The sequence below is a fragment of the Schistocerca piceifrons genome, chromosome 7 (genome assembly GCF_021461385.2).
Source record: "Schistocerca piceifrons isolate TAMUIC-IGC-003096 chromosome 7, iqSchPice1.1, whole genome shotgun sequence".
NCBI classification, from domain to species: Eukaryota; Metazoa; Arthropoda; class Insecta; order Orthoptera; family Acrididae; genus Schistocerca; species Schistocerca piceifrons.
In genome coordinates, this window is record NC_060144.1 from 568,253,256 (window position 1) to 568,275,899 (window position 22,644).

Consider the following 22,644-nt stretch of genomic DNA (forward strand, 5'->3'; position numbering starts at 1 on the left):
GCAACTATTGTTCTTTCCCTAGTATTACAGTTGACTCTCTCTCTCTCTTCCTCATTCCCCACAAATAAAATTCCGCAACTTCCCCAACAATTTGTGCTTTAACTTTTAACCTCATACAACTCTTTCATCCACCAGTTGGTATCCTGTATCCTTATGTTTCTTGATTAATATGAAGTTTTGCTAATTAATTGTTTTTTGTAACCTTGTTTTTGGAAGAACGCCATAGTATCTAATTATCTGCAGTTAATATGCAACTTTTTATGAACTGTTCTTGTACAGCGAACTTGATAATAGACGTATAGGTTTATCATTTTATAATCCTACATTTAAAAATTTAAATCTCAAAATCTGGTTCACCTATGTCCCATACAATTCAACTGAATATCTCTCCAAAATAAAAGATCACATAGTAGGACTAATTAAAACAGTGTAACCTGAGTGCATCTAACAGACACAGACCACCCAGAGATGTTATCGATCCAGCACTTTTTCACACAGAAATAGCTTTGAAGTGAAGTTGACACACATACACTTCTCTCTGGAAGACTATTGTTCAACTTAGCAAAAGAGATCACCTAATTAATGGTGTGACATGGATCTACCACTACCTACATTGGTACAGCCATGCCAAAAAAAGAACCCAGCAAATGTGTCACTGTAAATAGCTGTTTATGGTTTATGTAAGTACTTGTAACGGTAGAATTGTACGGCTGTAGCGGACAGGGCCAGAGCTGCCGCGCTGTGCGCTTATCACGTGGAATGCTGACGGGAATCGCAATCTGAGTCGCGCGCTGTGGCGTGTACACAGCCACCGGCTACAAAGAGCAGTCTGTCTGAGACCGGCCAGTTGTGAACATGTACCGATCTCGACACAGTGATGACGGGTTACCAGACGCGCGTAATGCATTGTCACACTGTCTTTATTAATGAATGGTAAAAGTAAGTTTTCCGTGTTCCACATTCTGCACTACCCGGAACTACCGCCCATGCATCCCATCCTAACAGCAAATGGACGCAACAACATTTTACTCAGCCGTCCAAAAGACACCGTTAGAAAAGTGGTGCCAGGTGTGGGATTATTTTCGGAAAACCTACAGTCAGCCAAGGACATCCAGCGCTGGAATTCAGGTTAGTTTAGTCAGATTGGCTTAAAACAAAAGGCAGTGATGGATTTTAATTTTTTCTGTATTGAGTGACCGGTATAGACTGAATTCAAAATGGTAGACGCAAATGCGAGTAACACGGTTGATCTCCAAACCGTTATAGAAGAACTACAAAGAGAGATTCAACAATTGAAAGCAGATAAAAGCGAGTGTAGCCTCCCGGTTGATTTGTCACATGACGGCACTTCTGTTCCAATAAAGAATTTTTCACTGTTGCCATCTGTACCAGTGTTCAGTGGAAAACCTGAGGAAGATGTGAAAGTATTTTTTCAGAAACTCGAAGCTGCAGCTCTGTTGGGTTCACAGACTGATTGAGATAAGCTAGCAGTTGCTAAACTGAGAATCCAAGGAGCCACACAAGATTTCTTTAGTGTGCAGCCAATTTGTGTGAAAACAGAAGTTTACAATGATTTTAAAACGGTAGTGGTTCAGAGGTTCAAACGCAAAAATGCAATCAGATTCTACCGTGAGCAACTTCATAGTTTGCACATGCAGCATGACGAATCTATCGAGCAATTCCCTGATAGAATCCGAAACATACATAAACTTACGAGCTTGTAGAGGACGAAAATGAGAACCGGATCCAGCTTTTCGAAGCCGATCAGAGAGCACTTGACACATTCATCCACGGGTTGTATGGGGAAGAAGTAAACAAAGCAGTCAAGAAGCAGCAGAGGCAATTGGTTTTGTCGAAGTACTGAGATGCCCAAACGACATGCGAAAAGAAGAACGTCGTGTGTTCAAATCAAATGTGGAATGTTACCGATGCAATACGCCCGGTCACAAGTGCAAGGACTGTAAGGAGAACAGGACTTGCCGCAACTGTGGGAAACAGGGTCACTTAGCGAGGAACTGTCGCAACAAAAACAAACCAAATGTGAGCAGCAGACAACTCGGCAGATCTGTAAACGAGTGCGGGGACGTACGAGCCACCACAGCGTCCGCCCCTTGCCCGAGGCAGTGATTCCTGTTAGTGCGGCTAAAAATCAATTCGTTAATGACTTCGTGATAGGTGCTGTTTACCGCGGAAAAAATATTAAATTATTGATCAACACGGGAGCACAGACCTCACTGATGTGGCGTTCTATAGACGAAAGGGACAAGCTGAGACCGCCAATGTTTAATGTGCGGGGGCTGAATGGTGGGAAACAAAGTAACTATGGAGAAGTTGACGTAGAATTGTGCCTAGGCCAGGACAAATACACAGCACCGGTGCAAGTGGTTTCTAATAATGAAATGTGCTACAATGGTGTACTTGGACTTGATTTCTTATCCGCTAACGGGGCAGAGATATTTGTTGCAGAAGGAAGGATCAGACTAGGTCGTAACAATTACAACCTCGAAAATCATTCTCCATGTCGCACTCAAAGGAGCTGAAATTCTGATGTCGAGGGACCGATCACCCCGACCGACACATCTGTTGGAACCCTCCGAGTCGAAGTACAAATTTCTCAGCCACAGCAAGTTCCTCAGGGAACAGGAAAGACATTCCATGTTGAAGTAAAGTCGCCACTGATCAGAAAAGGAGCTCTGTTGTTGACCGAACAGTCGGAAAATTGTGAATTATTGGACACAATGCATTGTTATGTTGCCTGAAGTATAGGCGTAGCTACAATGGTGAGGCCAAACATGGCGAGAGTCCCAATAACAATAACGAATATGAGCAATACAGATGTCATTTTTCCACGAGGAACGAAGGTTGCTGAAGTGTTGAGCATAAGTAAAGATGATGTAAAACCGATTCCAAACGAAGCAGCAGATGTAGAAGTCACGAAAACAGATTCTTGTAGTGATATTGAAACACTGAAACAAGGAGCTGAAAATGAAATCGAATTAAAGAACAAAATTTGGAAGAAAATTGAACATTTGTCAGCTGATGATCAGAAGATTTTAGCACCCGTTTTGTTTTAGAGTATTCAGATCATTCTAGAGAACATTCAAATTTACCTGTTACTCACTTAGTTCAGCATCGTATACACATTGGAAATGCAGCACCAATCACGCAGAAGCCTTACGGAATTCCATTCAGTCAAAGAGAATTGGTCGAAGATGTGGTCAATGAACAACTAGAGGCCGGAATTATTAAACCAAGAGATCCTGCTGATCCACCATGGTCATCACCAGTGGTCGTAATAAAGAATAAATCTGTTTCGGGTGAACCACAGTTCCGATTTTGCGTTGATTACTGAGCTTTAAATGCCATCACCACGCCAGACATTTACCCATTACCAAACTTGGTAAAAACCCTGGACTATTTGGGCGGATGTCGCATATTCTCAGTCTGTGATCTAACTATCGGATATCAACAGTTAACAGTGCATCCAGATGATCAAACAAAAACTTCATTTGTAACTGCAACAGGAGTGTACAAATACCTCCGTATACCCTTTGGACTACGTACGCTCCAGCTACCTTCCAACGCCCAATGGATTCTGTTTTACATGGGCTCACCCCAACACAAGCTCTTGTACACCTTGACGATGCGATAATTTTTGGTGAAAACATGAGGCACCACACTGAGAGACTTCAAGCAGTATTTGAGCGTATCAGAAGTGGGAACTTGTCTTTATTAATAGATAAATGTCACTCTGCACAAAGTGAAGTGAAGTACCTTGGACATGTTATAACCAGTGAAGGTGTCTGCCCTGATCCAAAATTAGTCGAAGCTGTCAAAACTTTTCCTGAACCACAAACAGTCAAAGAACTACAATCATTTTTGGGATTATCGAATTTCTATTGTCGCTTCATAACCCATTATGCAGATATCGCAAGGCCAATGACACAGTTACTTAAAAAAGGAGCCACGATCAATTGGTCAACAGAATGCAAAAATGCAATGGAAAAACTGCTCTAACCGCAGCTCCAGTTTTGGCCTATCCGGATTTCAGTAAGCCCTTCATCCTCTCCACAGATGCTTCAAATTTTGCAGTTGGTGCTATTTTGTCCCAAAAATTTGATGGCCAAGAACGTCCAGTATTATTTGCTTCCCGGCAGTTAAATAAGGCGGAATGTAACTACACTACCACTAAAAAGGAACTTAGTGCTCTGGTCTTTGGTATCAAACAGAACAGATGTTTCTTAACAGGAAGAGAATTCACTGTAATCACAGACCATGCCGCACTTAAATGGCTGTTGAGCTTAAAGGATCCCAGTTCAAGACTAACAAGATGGGCATTAGAACTGAGCGCTTACCATTCACAGTTTTATCCATCGTCCTGGGAAACAACATGTGAATGCTGATGCGATGAGTCATAAGGATCGTGTTTGTGTCACCGTAAGCCGTGAGGAGGAATTAAAAGCAGCCGAAGAAGAAGATCCACAATGCGAAATATGGAAAAATGATCAACGGTTCGTTGAAATAGATGGATTGCTGTACAAAGTTATTAACAAAGGGAATTGCCTAGTTATTCCACGAAGCACAAGAGAGCAAATCCTAACCGAACAACATGATTCCTTACTATCAGGACACTGCGGTAAAAACGCAACGAATATCAAAGCAGCTGAAAAGTATTAGTGGCCAAGTCATAAGGCTGACGTATTTGAGTTTGTTTCACTATGTGATTCCTGCAACAGACGGAATAATTCGGGAAGAGCTAAGGCACCATTACAGGAACTGCCGGGGACTAGTGAACCTTTTGAAAGAATTGGGTTAGACGTCGTCGGTCCCCTGCCGAAGACCAAGGATGGAAACAAGTACATATTGACGATGTTAGATCATTTCTCCAGATATCTTATGATGGTACCAATACCTGGTCAAAGTGCTGAAACCATAGCTAAAGTTTTTGTGAAGGAATTGATTCTGAAGTTTGGATCTCCATTAAGCATTATCAGTGACCAAGGGACGAATTTTATGAGTGATTTACTTAAACAAACATGTAAGCTGATGTAAATAACATAATTGAGAACAACACCAGCACACCCTGAAGGCAATGGTCGTGTCGAGAGATTACACGGAATCATCATTAAAATGCTTAGCCACTATGTAAGCAGCAAACATGATAATTGGGATGTCTGTCTTCCATATGTTGTAAATGCCGACAACGCTAAAATGCAATCATCAATGGGCTTCATTCCCTATGAAATTGTATTTGGACGGAAGATGTGTTCACCCTTGGACTTTGCACGATCAACAGCTGGAATCAGCAATGAACACGTAAGGGAGTTAGCTCGCAAACTGAAGGATGCATGGAGGGGATTGAACCAGCGGAATCATCAGTCCTTCCTTCAGCAAGCCAAGCAACATGATTGCCAAGCAGTCGCGCCGCAGTATCGAGTGGGAGACTCTGTCTACCTGAGCAACGTAGTGCTAAAGGGACCATACCCGATATTGGAGGTCACTCTAAAGCTCCAACTGCCTTTTCATTCGGTTGTCATCCATGTCAACCGTGTAAAGCCCTACCTGGGTAGATTCCCCGTAGCAACACAGGATGACGAGGACCGACCGTGCTCCAAAACCCAGGAGAGCCGAGCACCATGAGTTCCAGCCCAAGGCACACTTACAACCTCCGTTAAGTGTGTGCAGTGTGAGTGAATGCAAGGTGTGTTGCGTTTAGCCAAGTGCATACGCGAATGTGCTGTGCAACATAAAATCGCAGCTATTGCGCAAGGTGCTCAAGAGTAAATAACATCTGTTTCACAGGTCGCCGAAGACTCATATTTCTTCATATTCATTGTTTAATTCTAGTGTGTAGAACTTATTAACCATGTTTACTGTAATTCCATTCTTTGTCGTGTTAGTGTGTTCCATTAATGCTGTAGACGTAGTACCACAGAATGCAGGTGTGTTGTTTGAACCACAATCAGACATGGCAGTCTCAACGCACAGTGCTACAATTGTGCTTACATATAATTTGTCTGAGATTCGCCAACAATTTGATTCTGTTAAAAAACAAATTGATTTGATCTGTTCAATTAAGAATAACGATACAGCCTTGGAAACTGGAACCTCTTGGTATAACAACTGGATCACTGCAAAAATGCAAGTAGAATCCACTTTCGCTAGCTATGAGCAAGAGATTAACTGTTTCTTAAAACTCTTGCCACATCAAAGCTTGATTAGGCGCATAGGCGCAAACGTGCCTGGTTTGATTTTGGAGGTAGAGTTCTTCGTACTGTATTTGGTACCTTAACCAGTCAAGATTTATTTGACATAAAGAATAAAATACTAGCTCTAGAGCAGCAGTCTAACACAAATTCAATTAACCTTTCTAATGAAATAATTGTGTTAAGAAATATGCAAAAGACCGTTACTAACCACACATTGTTTATTGAACAAATTGTGAAAGAGTTCCTTACACATTTTAGCACAATTCGTGGTGAAATGAATGCAACCATCCATGAATTATACGCAATTCTTCAAGCTGTGAGTGCACATTTAGATTTAAACACCCTACTGTTAAGAATTACTGACAGTTTACCAACGCTAAATTTGATGCTCTCAATTTAAGAATAGCTTTAGAAAGTAGTTCAAATGATTGCTTGAATAGTGTTTTATTGCATCCAGACCAATTTTTACAAATGTTGCTGTTGACTGAATATAAGCTAGATGCATCACCTACCATGATTTACCCTGTCAATTCCTACAAGTTATATGCTTATTACAGATTAACTACCACATATTCTTTAATGATTGAAGATCAATTAACTGTAATTGTTTCTATACCGATTGCCAAATCAAAGCATAATTTTGAAATGTATAAAATTCATACTTACCCTGTGAAATGGAGCCAAGTAGGTATTCATGCAATGTATCAGCTAAAGGATTATTTATTAATCAGTGAAGATAGAAGATATTTTGTATCCCTGAATGAACATGATGTTTGTAAGTGTAAACGTAGTCATAAGCTAATTTGCACAGAGACGGCAGTATTCTTAGATACTAGAGTGTACAGTTGTGAGAAAGATTTGTTTATGAACAATCTGCCTCACGGTGACTGCTCTAGGATTTAAATGCATCTTCATCAACCATTCCTTAAAAGATATTCTGAAGGTATAATTTATTCGTTTAACTCAACTCTCGAAATCACATTTACCTGTAAAACGTTTGACACACTTGAACTACCTTTCACATTCAAATTAACTGGTAGTGGATTAATGCAGAATGTTACGCACTGTGATTTATCATGCGATCTGTTTGAAATGCCTTCTGTATTACCAACCACCTTTCATGCAGATGCAAAATTCCCTTTAACAAGGATGTTACCTGATTATTACAATGAATCATACTTACTGACCTATGCAAATCATTCTCTGTCCAGCTTACCCGAGGATGACAATTTAATTGCAGATATCCATGAAAGTGTAATAAATACTAATAATGAGTTAAATTTCTTAGACGCAGCAACTAAAATTAAGTCTATTGAATTCCAATAATGCTAATCCATATTTGATTGTCAGTGTTGTGTTCTTTGTGCTTTTACTGATGTCTCTTGTAGGTACAGCCTATGTAATGTACGAAATTGTTGTCCTGAAAACCCGCTCATCAGTGTCCATCGTCACTGTGTCTGCAAACAGAATAAATGTTGAAGTGCCCCCCAATGCCGCCATTGGCAAGACAAACGCATGATGCCCAGGAGGTCTTCTCGAGCAACCTTCGGTAGCTCGTTTTCATGAGGGAGGGTGATTGTAACGGTAGAATTGCACAGCCGTAGTGGACAGCGCCAGAGTCGCCGCGCTGTGCACTTATCACGTGGAATGCTGACGGGAATCGCAATCTGAGTTGCGCGCCGTGGCATGTACACAGCCACCGGCTACGAAGAGCAGTCTGTCTGAGACCGGCCAGTTGCGAACATTTATCGCTCTCGACACAGTAATGACGGGTTACCAGACGCACGTAATGCGTTGTCACATTGTCTTTATTAATGAATGGTAAAACTAAGTTTTCCGTGTTCCACATTCTGCACTACCTGGAACTACCGCCCACGCATCCCATCCTAACAGCAAATGGACACAATAACATTTTACTCGGCTGTCCAAAAGACCCCATTAGGTACTTCTAGAATATTTACATACATCTTAGATACCATAGTAAGTACATAACTAAGTGCTAATTCAAAGGCAGACACTTATTAAAAGATAATACTCAGTTTCATTTAACAGTAACAGAAGAATGTTTTTGTAATAATTGTTGTTATTATTATGTATGAAATAGCAAGAGAAGTAATTGTCGGAACAAATGGAAAAGTAGAACAACACAGCATCTGTTCATATATGTTGTGTTTAAAATTAGTTGCATCTTTTGACTGTTCAGTACTGAGCAAGTGGAGGGAAGCATTGTTGACTGCATGTGGTGAGTGTGTCAGCAAGTGACAATAAGCCAAGCCTACTCCACGTGGAATCACTTGCCTGTGGGAACAGCAAGCTGTGCAAGCCGGCCAATCTACAACCTTATTCAAACAATTTTAAAGAAACTATTTGGCAATAAACTCTTATTATTGCACATCTTAAGGCTTATTTCATCAGCTTTATGATGAACCTATCATATATCACTAATGGTCACAGTTATTGTGATATTGGATATTAGGTAAACTACTGCCAAGAATTCTTAAAGTTTGCAATGAAAAATAAGGGTCGCTATGAATTTGCGTTTGGTGCATGTTACATCATATGCTGCTGCATATGAAATGTTGGTAACGTATTGAATTAGTCTGTAAACTGAAGGATATGAAGACCTACTTGAAGTCTAAATCGAACATATGTAAAAAGCACTTGTCATGAATGCATGCACCACTGAAAAAGCCAGAATGAAATACTCAGAAACCCCTTGTATCTCATAAACAGTCTGAGATATCAAATAAAGATTTTGGCAAATGATAGCATGCAAAAAGGAGAGTATTTTGGCATATGATTAATATTTGAACTTCTAAATCTACTGAAACATTCAAGTAACTACAGTCCCCCCCCCCAAATGAAATAAAGTAATTTTTAGTACCATTGACAGCTGGTGAAATGAGAATTGCTTTGGGTGAAAAAGTTAACACACTGATTTTTATACTGAGCATGAGGTTTTTCATGAATTACTGACCTGTCGTGCCTTCAGTTGTTAGTTTAACATTATACTGTTACAGGATTCTGTTTCAATTCCTTTTTAAACTGCATTAGAATGTTAGTGACACTCTGCTGTGTTTTCACAAACGAAACAGATTTTAACTTGGCAATAAGACAAGTCACGTATTACTCGAGACCAGTCCTGTGGTGTAACATCAGCAACAGCTTCTTTTGTCAGCATTTCAACCCCACTTAACATAAATTTCTTGTTTTCTGCCACATTACTTTTGACCTAGGCCCACATATCCTCAGCTGGATTTAAATAAGCACGGTATGAAGGAAACCTGATTAGTTCGTCGGCCTGATAGTGTGGAGCATTTGGCTTGTACAGCACTGCAAATTCCATTAACTCTGCTTTATACATGTTATGTTCAGATTGATCCAATGGAACATTTCTTTCTACCCAGAGCAGAATATCTGCATTCCTCCACTGCATAGTTGGAGCTTTGTCCATTACAGAGAGTCGTATGCACATTGTCCATTAGAACTGTCAAATTCGGAGGAATATTTTGCAGCAGAACATTATCTTCACAGCTGGTGAATGTGTTCTTGGACAACAAATTTTCATGTGAACCTCGTGTTCAGGCGTGCTGCCCTGTTATTATTAAGGCAACACCAACACAAAACACCTGTTCATAATACCTGACAGCTGCAGAACGCTTCTACACCTACATCTACATCTACATCCATACTCCGCAAGCCACCTGACAGTGTGTGGCTGAGGGTACCTTGAGTACCTCTATCGGTTCTCCCTTCTATTTCAGTCTAGTATTGTTCGTGGAAAGAAAGATTGTCGGTATGCCTCTGTGTGTGCTCTAATCTCTCTCATTTTATACTCATGATCTCTTCGCGAGATATACGTAGGAGGGAGCAATATAATGCTTCACTCCTCGGTGAAGGTATGTTCTCGAAACTTCAACAAAAGCCCGTACCGAGCTACTGAGTGTCTCTCTTGCAGTGTCTTCCACTGGAGTTTATCTATCATCTCTGTAACGCTTTCGCGATTACTAAATGATCCTGTAACGAAGCGCGCTGCTCTCCGTTGCATCTTCTCTATCTCGTCTAACAACCCTATCTGGTACGGATCCCACACAGGTGAGCAATATTCAAGCAGTGGGAGAACAAGTGTACTGTAACCTACTTCCTTTGTTTTCGGATTGCATTTCCTTACGATTCTTCCAATGAATCTCAGTCTGGCATCTGCTTTACCGATGATCAACTTTATATGATCATTCCATTTTAAATCACTCCTAGTGCCTACTCCCAGATAATTTATGGAATTAACTGCTTCCAGTTGTTGACCTGCTATGTTGTAGCTAAATCACAAAGGATCTTTCTTTCCATGAATTCGCAGCACATTACACTTGTCTACATTGAGATTCAATTGACATTCCCTGCACCATGCATCAATTCGTTGCAGATCCTCCTGCATTTCAGTACAATTTACCATTGTTACAACCTCTCAATATACCACAGCATCATCTGCAAAAAGCCTCAGTGAACATCCGATGTTATCCACAAGGTCATCTATATATATTGTGAATAGCAACGGACCTACAACACTTGCTTGCGGCAACCCTGAAATCTCTCTTACTTTAAAAGACTTCTCTCCATTGAGAATGATATGCTGCGTTCTGTTATTTAGGAACTCTTCAATCCAATCACACAATTGGTCTGACAGTCCATATGCTCTTACTTTGTTCATTAAACGACTGTGGGGAACTGTATTAAACGCCTTGCGGAAGTCAAGAAACATGGCATCTACCTGGGAACCCATGCCTATGGCCCTCTGAGTCTCTTGGAAGAATAGCGCGAGCTGGGTTTCAAACGATCATCTTTTTCGAAAACCATGCTGATTCCTACAAAGTAGATTTCTAGTCTCCAGAAAAGTCATTATAGTCGAACATAATATATGTTCCAAAATTCTACAACTGATCGACGTTAGAGACATAGGTCTATAGTTCTGCACATCTGTTTGACGTCCCTTCTTGAAAACGGGGATGACCTATGCCCTTTTCCAATCTTTTGGAATGCTACGCTCTTCTAGAGACCTACAGTACACCGCTGCGAGAAGGGGCAAGTTCCTTCGCATACTCTGTGTAAAATCGAACTGGTATCCCATCAGGTCCAGTGGCCTTTCCTCTTTTGAGCGATTTTAATTGTTTTTCTATCCCTCTGTCATCTATTTCGATATCTACCATTTTGTCATCTGTGCGACAATCTAGGGAAGGAACTACAGTGCAGTCTTCCTGTGTGAAACAGTTTTGGGAAAAGACATTTAGCATTCCGGCATGTAGTCTGTCACCCTCTGTTTCAGTACCATTTTGGTCACGGAGTGTCTGGACATTTTGTTTTGATCCACCTACCACTTTGACATAAGACCAAAATTTCTTAGTATTTTCTGCCAAGTCAGTACATAGAACTGTACGTTTGAATTCATTGAATGCCTATCGCATAGCCCTCCTCAACTAAATTTCGCTTCGTGTAATTTTTATTTGTCTTCAAGGCTTTGACTATGTTTATGTTTGCTGTGAAGTTCCCTTTGCTTCCACAGCAGTTTCCTACCTCGGTTGTTGTACCGCGGTGGCTCTTTTCAATCTCTTGCGATCTTGCTTGGCACATACTCATCTAGTGTATATTGTATGATGGTTTTGACCTTTGCCCGCTGAACCTCAACACTATCTGTACTTGAGATAAAACTTTTGTGTTGAGCTGTCAAGTACTCTGAAATCTGCTTTTGTCACTTTTGCTAAACTAAAAAATCTGCCTGCCTTTTTTAATATTTCTATTTACGGCTGAAATCATCAATGCAGTAATTACTTTATGGTCACTGATTCTCTGTTCTGCGTTAACTGTTTAAAATAGTTCGGGTCTGTTTGTCACCAGAAGGTCTAATATGTTATCGCCACAAGTTGATAGTCTGTTTAAGTGCACAAGGTAGTTTTCAGATAATCCACTTAAAAAAAATTTCACTGGATTCTTTGTCCCTGCCACCCGTTATAAACGTTTGAGTCTCCCAGTCTACACCTGGTAAACTAAAATCTCCACCCAGAACTATAACATGGTTGGGAAATCTGTTGTTGTTGTTGTTGTGGTCTTCAGTCCTGAGACTGGTTTGATGCAGCTCTCCATGCTACTCAGTCCTGTGCAAGCTCCTTCATCTCCCAGTACTTACTGCAGCCTACATCCTTCTGAATCTGCTTAGTGTATTCATCTCTTGGTCTCCCTCTACAATTTTTACCCTCCACACTGCCCGCCAGTGCTAAATTGGTGATCCCTTGATGCCTCAGAACATGTCCAAGCAACCGATCCCTTCTTCTAGTCAAGTTGTGCCACAAACTCCTCGTCTCCCCAATTCTATCCAATACCTCCTCATTACTTATGTGATATACCCATCTAATCTTCAGCATTCTTCTGTAGCACCCCATTTTGAAAGCTTCTGTTCTCTTCTTGTCCACACCATTTATCGTCCATGTTTCACTTCCATACATGCCTACACTCCACACAAATACTTTCAAGGAACGACTTCCTGACACTTAAATCAATACTCGATGTTAACAAATTTCTCTTCTTCAGAAAAGCTTTCCTTGCCATTGCCAGTCTACATTTTATATCCTCTCTACTTCGACCATCATCAGTTATTTTGCTTCCCAAATAGCAAAACTCCTTTACTATTTTAAGTGTCTCATTTCCTTATCTAATTCCCTCAGCATCGCCCGACTTAATTCGACTACATTCAATTATCCTCGTTTTGCTTTTGTTGATGTTCATCTTATACCCTCCTTTCAAGACACTGTCCATTCCATTCAACTGTTCCTCCAAGTCCTTTGCTGTCTCTGACAGAATTACAATGTCATCGGTGAACCTCAAAGTTTTTATTTCTTCTCCACGGATTTTCATACCTACTCCGAATTTTTCTTTTGTTTCCTTCACTGCTTGCTCAACATACAGATTGAATAGCATCGGGGAAACGCTACAACTCTGTTTCACTCCCTTCCCAACCATTGCTTCCCTTTCCTGTCCCTCGACTCTTTACAACTGAAATCTGGTTTCTGTGTGAATTGTAAATAGCCTTTCGCTCCCTGTATTTTACTCCTGCCACCTTCAGAATTTGAAAGAGAGTATTCCAGTCAACATTGTCAAAAGCTTTCTCTAAGTCTGCAAATGCTAGAAACGTAGGTGGAGGATTTCTACTAGCCCTCGTCTTTTTACCTACTTGATCCTCTGCTGCCTTCACTACTTCATCCCTCAACGCTACCCATTCTTCTTCTACTGTATTTCTTTCCCCCATTCCTGCCATTTGTTCCCTTACGCTCTCCCTGAATCTCTGTACAACCTCTGGTTCTTTCAATTTATCCAGGTCCCATCTCCTTAAATTTCCACCTTTTTGCAGTTTCTTCAGCTTTAATCTACAGTTCATAACCAATTGATTGTGGTCAGAGTCCACATCTGCCCCCGGAAATGTCTTACAATTTAAAACCTGGTTCCTAAATCTCTGTCTAACCATTATATAATCTATCTGAAACCTTCTAGTATCTCCAGTGCTCTTCCATGTATACAATCTTGTTTCATGATTCTTGAACCAAGTGTTAGCTATGATTAAGTTATGCTCTGTGCAAAATTCTACCAGGTGGCTTCCTCTTTCATTTCTTACCTCCAATCCATATTCACCTACTATGTTTTCTTCTCTTCTTCTTCCTACTGTCGAATTCCAGTCACCCATGACTATTAAATTTTCGTCTCCCTTCACTACCTGAATATTTTCTTTTATCTCATCATACATTTCATCGTCTGCAGAGATAGTTGGCATATAAACTTGTACTACTGTACTACTGTAGTAGGCATGGGCTTCGTGTCTATCTTGGCCACAATAATGTGTTCACTATGCTGTTTGTAGTAGCTTACCCACTCTCCTATTTTTCTATTTATTATTAAACCTACTCCTGCATTACCCCTATTTGATTTTGTATTTATAACCCTGTATTCACCTGACCAAAAGTCTTGATCCTCCTGCCACTGAACTTCACTAATTCCCACTATATCTAACTTTAACCTATCCATTTCCCTTTTTAAATTTCCTGACCTACCTGCCCTATTAAGGGATCTGACATTACACACTCCGATCCGTAGAACGCCAGTTTTCTTTCTCCTGATATCGACGTCCTCTTGAGTAGTCCCCGCCCGGAGATCCGAATGGGGGACTATTTTACCTCCGGAATATTTTACCCAAGAGGACGCCATCATCATTTAATCATACAGTCAAGCTGCATGCCCTTAGGAAAAATTACGGCCGTAGTTTCCCCTTGCTTTCAGCTGTTCGCAGTACCAGCACAGCAACGCCGTTTTGGTTAGTGTTACAAGGCCAGATCAGTCAATCATCCAGACTGTTGCCCCTGCAACTACTGAAAAGGCTGCTGCCCCTCTTCAGGAACCATACGTCTGTCTGGCCTCTCAACAGATACCCCTCCGTTGTGGTTGCTCCTACAGTACGGCTACCTGTATCGTTGAGGCACACAAGCCTCCCCACCAACGGCAAGGTCGATGGTTCATGGGGGGGGGGGGGGAGATCTACCTGAAATATTTTCCAAATTTTCCTTCAGGTGTTCTGCCACAATAGCTACTGAGCCAGGGGGCCTATAGACATCCAATTACCTCGTTTGGGCCTGCTTTAACCATGCCCTTCACCCAAAATATTTCACATTTTGGATCACAGTCAATTTCCTTCGATACCATTGCACTTTTTGTCACTTTAATGCCAGAAAATACTACAGTACAATGAGAGTTGACAGATACAGCTAGGCATCTAACATGTGACATCACATTGTACTGCTTATCCACGACATGGCAATAGTGTGTGTGTGTATGTGTGTGTGGGGAGGGGGCACACGCACTTTTGTGAATGTGTACGTGTCTTCCTTTCTGAAGAAGGCTTTGGTCGAAAACTCAATGTGCAACAGTCTTTTCATTGTGTCTATCTGCAACTCAATGTCTCTTCTTTACAGTGAGTGCAATCTGTCCTTTTCATAATACTGTCGATATTCCAACCTGGACTTTCCATTATTTTGCATTGCTTAAACTCATAGAATAAAATTCAGACTGTAGTGTAGTATAACAATAAAACATAAACTTCTTAAGGTGATGATTAATATCAAGTTTACTCACAGTTGCTGGTAAATCTTCATCCATATAGTCATCCATGGGAACATTAACAAATGATGGCAATTTTGGATTCCCTTCTTTCTCTCCAGCTTCCGCTGATTTATTACCTGTGTCTTTATTTTTATGACTGTTTGGAGTGTCTGCATTTCCTGTACCATCACGGTTCTGTAAATGATTTGAAGAATTAATAACTGTGAAGAAGTGAAACATGAAAAAACAATTAGATGAAAAGGGAAAGGTGGGACTTTATAGCTTCATGCAAAAATATTACAATAAATGCAAAAATGATCCACCTCATTACTGATTTGAGACACAGTAACCATTTGCTTCTAATCAGAGAATAAAAGGATCTTTAAGAACCACAATCTGTCCCACCTGTATGGTGGTGCTATTCAAAAGTAAGTTGGTTCGAATCTTCTTGGTGGATGATATTTTCAATGTCAGTAACTGGCCAGCAAGGGGAGGAGAAATTGCGGTGTTAAGTTTCTGATCACCACTCTCATGCCAATAGCCTGATTGAAATTTCAATTCTCTTTGCAGTGTCCATGAAGTGAGACCATAACACACTGTGGAGTGTGATCTGTCCGCCGAATGGGTGTGTTAAGTTCTGCAGCCCCCTCACTGCTATTCAAGAACAGGCTGTGCGCCGGAAACCTGTTTCACACTCTCCCTCCCATTCATCCATAATAACACAAACCCAACACTGCACTATACATCCATATGGAGGACATACACACTTGACAGTTCATAACAGGCCAGAGCAACAGCAAAGCACCTTCACTAAGACCTCACCTAGAATGGTGATGTGGGATTCCTGCATCTGCTCCCCAATGATCACTGCCTGAGCATGGGTCTATTTTGACTTTTTTGAATAGTTATAATTACTTGCACTAAAAATGTTGCTGCAGAAAAGTTAATAAATGGGTACACGTGAAGAACAACAAAGAATTCTAAGTTAAGATACTGTACCATCTAGCAATAGGTTCCAACTAATATTTTACAGAGAAGTTGCCAAAAAAACACCTTGTCTCAAATATGCGTGAAGTGGCTCTATTCATAAAGTGGCCGGCACGAAAGTAGAGTCCTCAAGGTCACGGCCGCTGCCTGCTACCAGCAGGCGCTGCGGGCTGATTTAACCGCCTCTCGACTTTGTTGCCATGTAGGTACCGTTAGTGGTGTGGTAGGTCAGAGCAGCTGAAAGCCATGCTATACCGAGTGTTCACGTCTGATCTCAGTGTCTTAATGTCTTTAGAAAGGTGCTTTGACGTATTCAGTGGCAAACAATGCAGGAGCAACGGCCTACTTGTAGTACTCCTCTGGTCGGTGTGCGTAAAGGGCAGAAAGACATTTGTGAACAATCAAAAATTATCATATCGAATGTAACTCACTTTTTAACTGATCTGACCGACAATGATGAAGCGAGGAATAACTTAAATTTTGCACAAATTCATAAACTTACTGCTAAAGCTCCAAGTCAACTGTAGGCTGTATTAGCAAATCTGTGTCGCTGGCAGAACCTCCAGACATGAATGAGTATTTTGATTTTCCAAGAAAAGATACAAACGTGAACGGAAATCAATCGACTTTTACGATGAGCTTGTGCGTAGAACTGTACTTGGATATTACAACAGAGTAGAGTATCTAACGGCTAAAAAAATACAGCCAGACCTCCGTTCTTCGTCTTCTCTGCTCCTTCTGTTTCAGATTTAAGAATTTAATGACGGACAGAAATTCTTAATGGAGCGCAGAGGCATTGCAGCAGCAAGAGCGAAGTTTTTGCGTACAATGCACTTCTTGCATGCTGAAGACACCAGGCCTGTAGTGTACTTGGATGAAACTTCCGTTTCACAGAAGCACACCAATACATACATTATGGCATGACTCCAAAGGAAATGGTGGTTTGAAAGTGCCTACTGGTAGAGGTGGCCGATTAATCATCGCAAACGCCGGTTCATTAACCACAGGTTTCATACCAGAGGCCAAACTTGTTTCTCATGGTGGGAAAAGTTCATGCCAATCCGACTGCCATTCAGAAATGAATGGAGAAGTTTTTAAGAATTTGTTTATTCGACTGTTGTCTGCGCTGGAAGAAGGGTCAATTATCGTGACCTCCATTCAAATAGAAAAGCTGCCACATTCAAATTGGTGCAAGCCAGATATTTTGGAGTGGTTAAAGAGACAGAATGTTTCATTTTCAGTCAATGAAACATTGTGGTGCTTCTGTATCAACTTTATATATAAACAGTGCAATAACATAAGTCCCAGCACCTATTCTGATTCTCCGAGAAGAGCATATAAATCTATATTTGACAACTTTTACAAAAAGCTAGAACGTAGAATTGTATTACTTTAGTACGACAGAAGATAGTATCCGATGCTTAGAGAAATACAGGGTAATGTCCGTGATAAAAATGATTATTTTGGCCAGTCACTTCAATGCACTGGCCAGCAAGAAACTGTAATGATGGACGAAATTTGTAACACAAGACAGAGACATTGCAGTAGTAAGAATGACGTTTTTGTGCACCAAACATTTATTGTGTGCTGAGAATAATAGGCTTACAGCAAATTTAGATAAAACTCGGTTTTCACAAAACCTTTCGAACAAATATTTTGTTCGACTTCAGTGAAAATATTGGCTTCAAAATAACTACAATTACTTTTGCGCAGCATATGTTGGCGTTTTGAGTGATTGATGCAATGGCGAAGGATATGTATTAGCAGACAGTAAAATATTTTTGGGTAGTAGGGATTATTCGCGGGCATATTAAAGCGAGCCGTCCGAACAAAACTCTTTGCGACAGCGTACAATGACTCGTGCGCTGCTGCGCACGGAATATCGTGGAAGTAATTTGTCTCTGTACGTGATACAATACAATAGTGATGTCTGAAATGTTACGAAAAATAATTTTGTAGTTTTCTTAATAACTTTCTCACCGGACGTTTCTTCGCACTGAAAGGCAAAGGTCCCGAGTTCGAGCCTCAGTCTGGCACACAGTTTTAATTTGCCAAGAAGTTTCATGTCAGCGCACACTCTGCTGCAGAGTGAAAATCTCATTCTGGACCCATCATATTCTAGCCTAAAAATAGAGTATCACTATAAAAAAACTGGCAATGCTGTAAGATAGTGAGATGGCCTTTAAGCCCTATTTTTGTGCCGGCCACTATAGTGATAATACATCTAACAACACACTGCAGAGTACGACATGTTGCCAACGGACGAGAAAGAGGCTAAAACAAGGATAAATAGCAATTTGTATAAATTTCTCAAGAACACACTATTTTAAATATGCCCATGTTTGCAGACAGCATATTCGCATTTACACAACAACAGGGTGTATACAAGGAAAAAAAATTCCCGGATTATTCCAGGATATCCCGTTTAAAAAATATGCTTTTTCCCGGGCGAAAATACACTTTTTCCGTGCTAAGTGACAGTATGTTTTCCGTAGATTTTCCCTCGGAACTGTAAAACTAATCAATCCTTTGAATGGTTGACGTTTTATACAATCGCGTAGAACTTCCCGGGAAAAAAAAGAAAAGACGGGGCAGAGAAGTTTTGGAAAGACCTTTGTTTTGCAGCAACATATACGCTGCATATTTTCGTATTACAAAAGTATAAATTCGAATTGCACCAAACACAGTGCGTTAGTTTCCGGAGCGTTGAAACCGAGATTGATGTCCTTTTGTAAGCAAGTCATATCTCAAACCATGAGATCTTGCCAGCCGATGATAGCAGCTATTCAGAGCATAGGACACGTGTTCTGGTCAGCCAATAGCAACATCAGTTGTTACATAGCGCGAACACACAAGAGGAAAAGTTAACGGTTTACATTAATGTACACAGTACCGTATATCTACAAGAAAAGCTAAGCTTTCACATATAATATTGGTCTCTAAGATTAACACGCTACAACAGAAGCTAAGCTTTCACATGTAATATTGATCTTCTTTTTTTTTTTTTTTTTTTTTTTTTTTTTTTTTTTTTTTGCGTGTGTTATACTTTAAGATACATCACACAAATGTGCCAGTAAATTTAAAATTATGACATAAATGTCTCGCGGCTCAAAATTTTTGTAAGTGGCTGGTCCTCAAACTGTTCAGTTACGAACGCTCTGTGATTTAGATATCCATCCCACTTTCTCACACGTAACATAATTCATCTAGGGTAAAAAGAAATTTACTTTGAAAGTAAAGCTTTTCTAACCACCGTTCGCAATACTATCCGGAGACTGTTAGAAATAGGGTCGATTTACCAGTTGCCAGAGAGCGCCAGAAAACAGACATTATTGTGCGTGTGCAACTGCAGTGGTGTAGGAAGCCCGCACGTTCGTGTGTATAAAGCACTAAGAGAGCTTAGATTACACCATAAAAGGAACAGGGCATCAGAGGATACTCCAAAGAGCATCGGAATTTCGTAAACCATACTAAAATGCATAATTCAGCTTGAAGTACAAATTGGTTTTTTTCCAGATTCACAATGAAGCAGGTCCCATCTGATATTAAGCTTTTCAGTGTGGTTTTTGGGATGTAAATTTTCTTGGAGTACCAGTACTATACGATCCATTTTTGGTTCTTTATTATGGCATAATGCCATACATGGCAAAAGATGATAACGTGCACTTGAAATTCAGCGAACAGTTGGAACCAGCCAATACTGTAGAATGAAACACTTCGTTTCAAATAAAACGATCGCCTCAGCGGAAAGATTAATCAAGCCAAATTTCTTTAGCAAACTTGCAAAAATAACTTCATTGTTCTGCAAGGCGATTAATGCTTGACTGCTACTAACTTGGAAAGAAAATAAAATCAGAAAACTGAAATTAATAATATATTTTTGCCCTCCGTAATTATGTGAATGTATTTTAATTCACTTGATAGCTCACGGCCACAGAAATCCATTTTGTTTTCATTTGACGTGGGAGCTGTAAACGAAGAGAAGCAGCGAAATCACTTAATGTAAACACGGGTCACGTGCAGGTTAACCCCCTCCCCACTATAACTCAGACAACTCTGTGCAAGCGCGAATCTGGCAGCTAGGGTGCGCAAGAAAAATTTTTCTCGTTTGCATCTGGCTGCTTGCAGCTACTACCGATACTGCTAACAGCCAAACTACAAGTAGCGCCGTAGCGAGAAGCGGGAGAAGGTACTGCTTACACGAGAGTCAAATGCGCATGCGCAACAGACCGCTGGCAATTGGTCAAACGAACCTAATGTGATCAGTTGTGACGTCATGCTCATAGCAAGCAGTTCATTGTTACGAAGAATTACAGTCTGCGCCCTACGGTCTTTGACATATTTTTGCTATTTGCAGACACTTGTGCGTGCACGGGGTTTCGTTGTAAATTGCACATTTCCTTTGCCACTGAAGTTTTATTTTTTTTCCCTCTCATTTATATTTTAGTGCTGCAGTATCATTCTCCAGTAGCAGAATACAATAATGTTCTTTGCTAGAAAATCAATTCTGCAGTCAAAATTACAAAAATTTAACCGAAAGCTAAAACAATGAAAAATTCCCGGAACTCCTAAAAATTCCCGGGTTTTTCCCGGTTTTCTCCCGGATGAAAAAATTCCCGGGTTTTTCCCGGATTTCCCGGGTCGTATACAACCTGAACAAATATGTACCACATTACTTTTACTGACAGAACCAAACAATGGAAACTGCTCAACTGGCAACTAGTGCCTCAACAAATACTGACAGTCACATTAGTTCTATGCCTGTGCCGACTGAACACACGATAACAAAACCTGGGTTGGGAATATCCAGTTCAGTACTCACACCACAGATCACGCAAATGGCTTTGCAAGGTTTGGGATCTTCCAAATAATTTTCACTTTCAATGAGGCCAGCAGAATTAAAAAATTAACTAACTGCCATCTAACTTCTATCTATTACTACAGTTCTTCTTCTTCTTCTTCTTCTTCATTACCACCACCACCACCACCACCACCACATGCAGTTAAAATTACAGCTTTAATTTAGTTCACCACACTTCACACGACCACATGAATTGAAGAATGTGTTTGTGAATGTCTACAACGCCAGAACTGAGATATCCAGTGGACGAGGGGCCTGGCCCAACAGATGATCAAAAATGATTTACACACAAAACACACAGCCTGCCACCATCTGTAAGCAAATTACAGAATATTGCAGTTAAATCTTCCTCCTCTAGATCGCAATTTGAATTTCTTATGGAGCAAATTATTCTGATGTTTCCTTGTCCACATCGGCGAGAGACCCATCCTATCACAGAAGGCACGCATTCATTGTTGCAACAGCTAAATGCAGCTAGTAATATTTTAGTAAAAGCTGCAACAGCATACACTGGTGTGGGGTATATGGAGATCTTACAGCATCATGACAGGGTGCACAGGCGGACAAGGAAAAAAATTCCCAGATTTCCTAGTTAAAGACACTTTTTCCTGGGTGAAAATACATTTTTTCCATACAGTATACTTTCCCTTTGAACTACACTCCTGGAAATGGAAAAAAGAACACATTGACACCGGTGTGTCAGACCCACCATACTTGCTCCGGACACTGCGAGAGGGCTGTACAAGCAATGATCACACGCACGGCGCAGCGGACACACCAGGAACCGCGGTGTTGGCCGTCGAATGGCGCTAGCTGCGCAGCATTTGTGCACCGCCGCCGTCAGTGTCAGCCAGTTTGCCGTTGCATATGGAGATCCATCGCAGTCTTTAACACTGGTAGCATGCCGCGACAGCGTGGACGTGAACCGTATGTGCAGTTGACGGACTTTGAGCGAGGGCGTATAGTGGGCATGCGGGAGGCCGGGTGGACGTACCGCCGAATTGCTCAACACGTGGGGCGTGAGGTCTCCACAGTACATCGATGTTGTCGCCAGTGGTCGGCGGAAGGTGCACGTGCCTGTCGACCTGGGACCGGACCGCAGCGACGCACGGATGCACGCCAAGACCGTAGGATCCTACGCAGTGCCGTAGGGGACCGCACCGCCACTTCCCAGCAAATTAGGGACACTGTTGCTCCTGGGGTATCGGCGAGGACCATTCGCAACCGTCTCCATGAAGCTGGGCTACGGTCCCGCACACCGTTAGGCCGTCTTCCGCTCACGCCCCAACATCGTGCAGTCCGCCTCCAGTGGTGTCGCGACAGGCGTGAATGGAGGGACGAATGGAGACGTGTCGTCTTCAGCGATGAGAGTCGCTTCTGCCTTGGTGCCAATGATGGTCGTATGCGTGTTTGGCGCCGTGCAGGTGAGCGCCACAATCAGGACTGCATACGACCGAG

General features: G+C 41.2%; 1 protein-coding gene across 2 annotated transcripts in view; it reads right to left on the reverse strand.

Annotated features, from left to right (window-relative positions):
- LOC124805190 (protein tramtrack, beta isoform-like) overlaps positions 1–22,644 on the reverse strand; it is a 149,460-nt gene that overhangs the window by 81,429 nt on the left and 45,387 nt on the right. For both annotated transcript variants that reach the window (XM_047265687.1, XM_047265686.1), the window contains exon 6: positions 15,372–15,533. In XM_047265687.1, the coding sequence (XP_047121643.1) occupies positions 15,372–15,533 (162 nt within the window). The remainder of the gene's footprint in view (positions 1–15,371; positions 15,534–22,644) is intronic.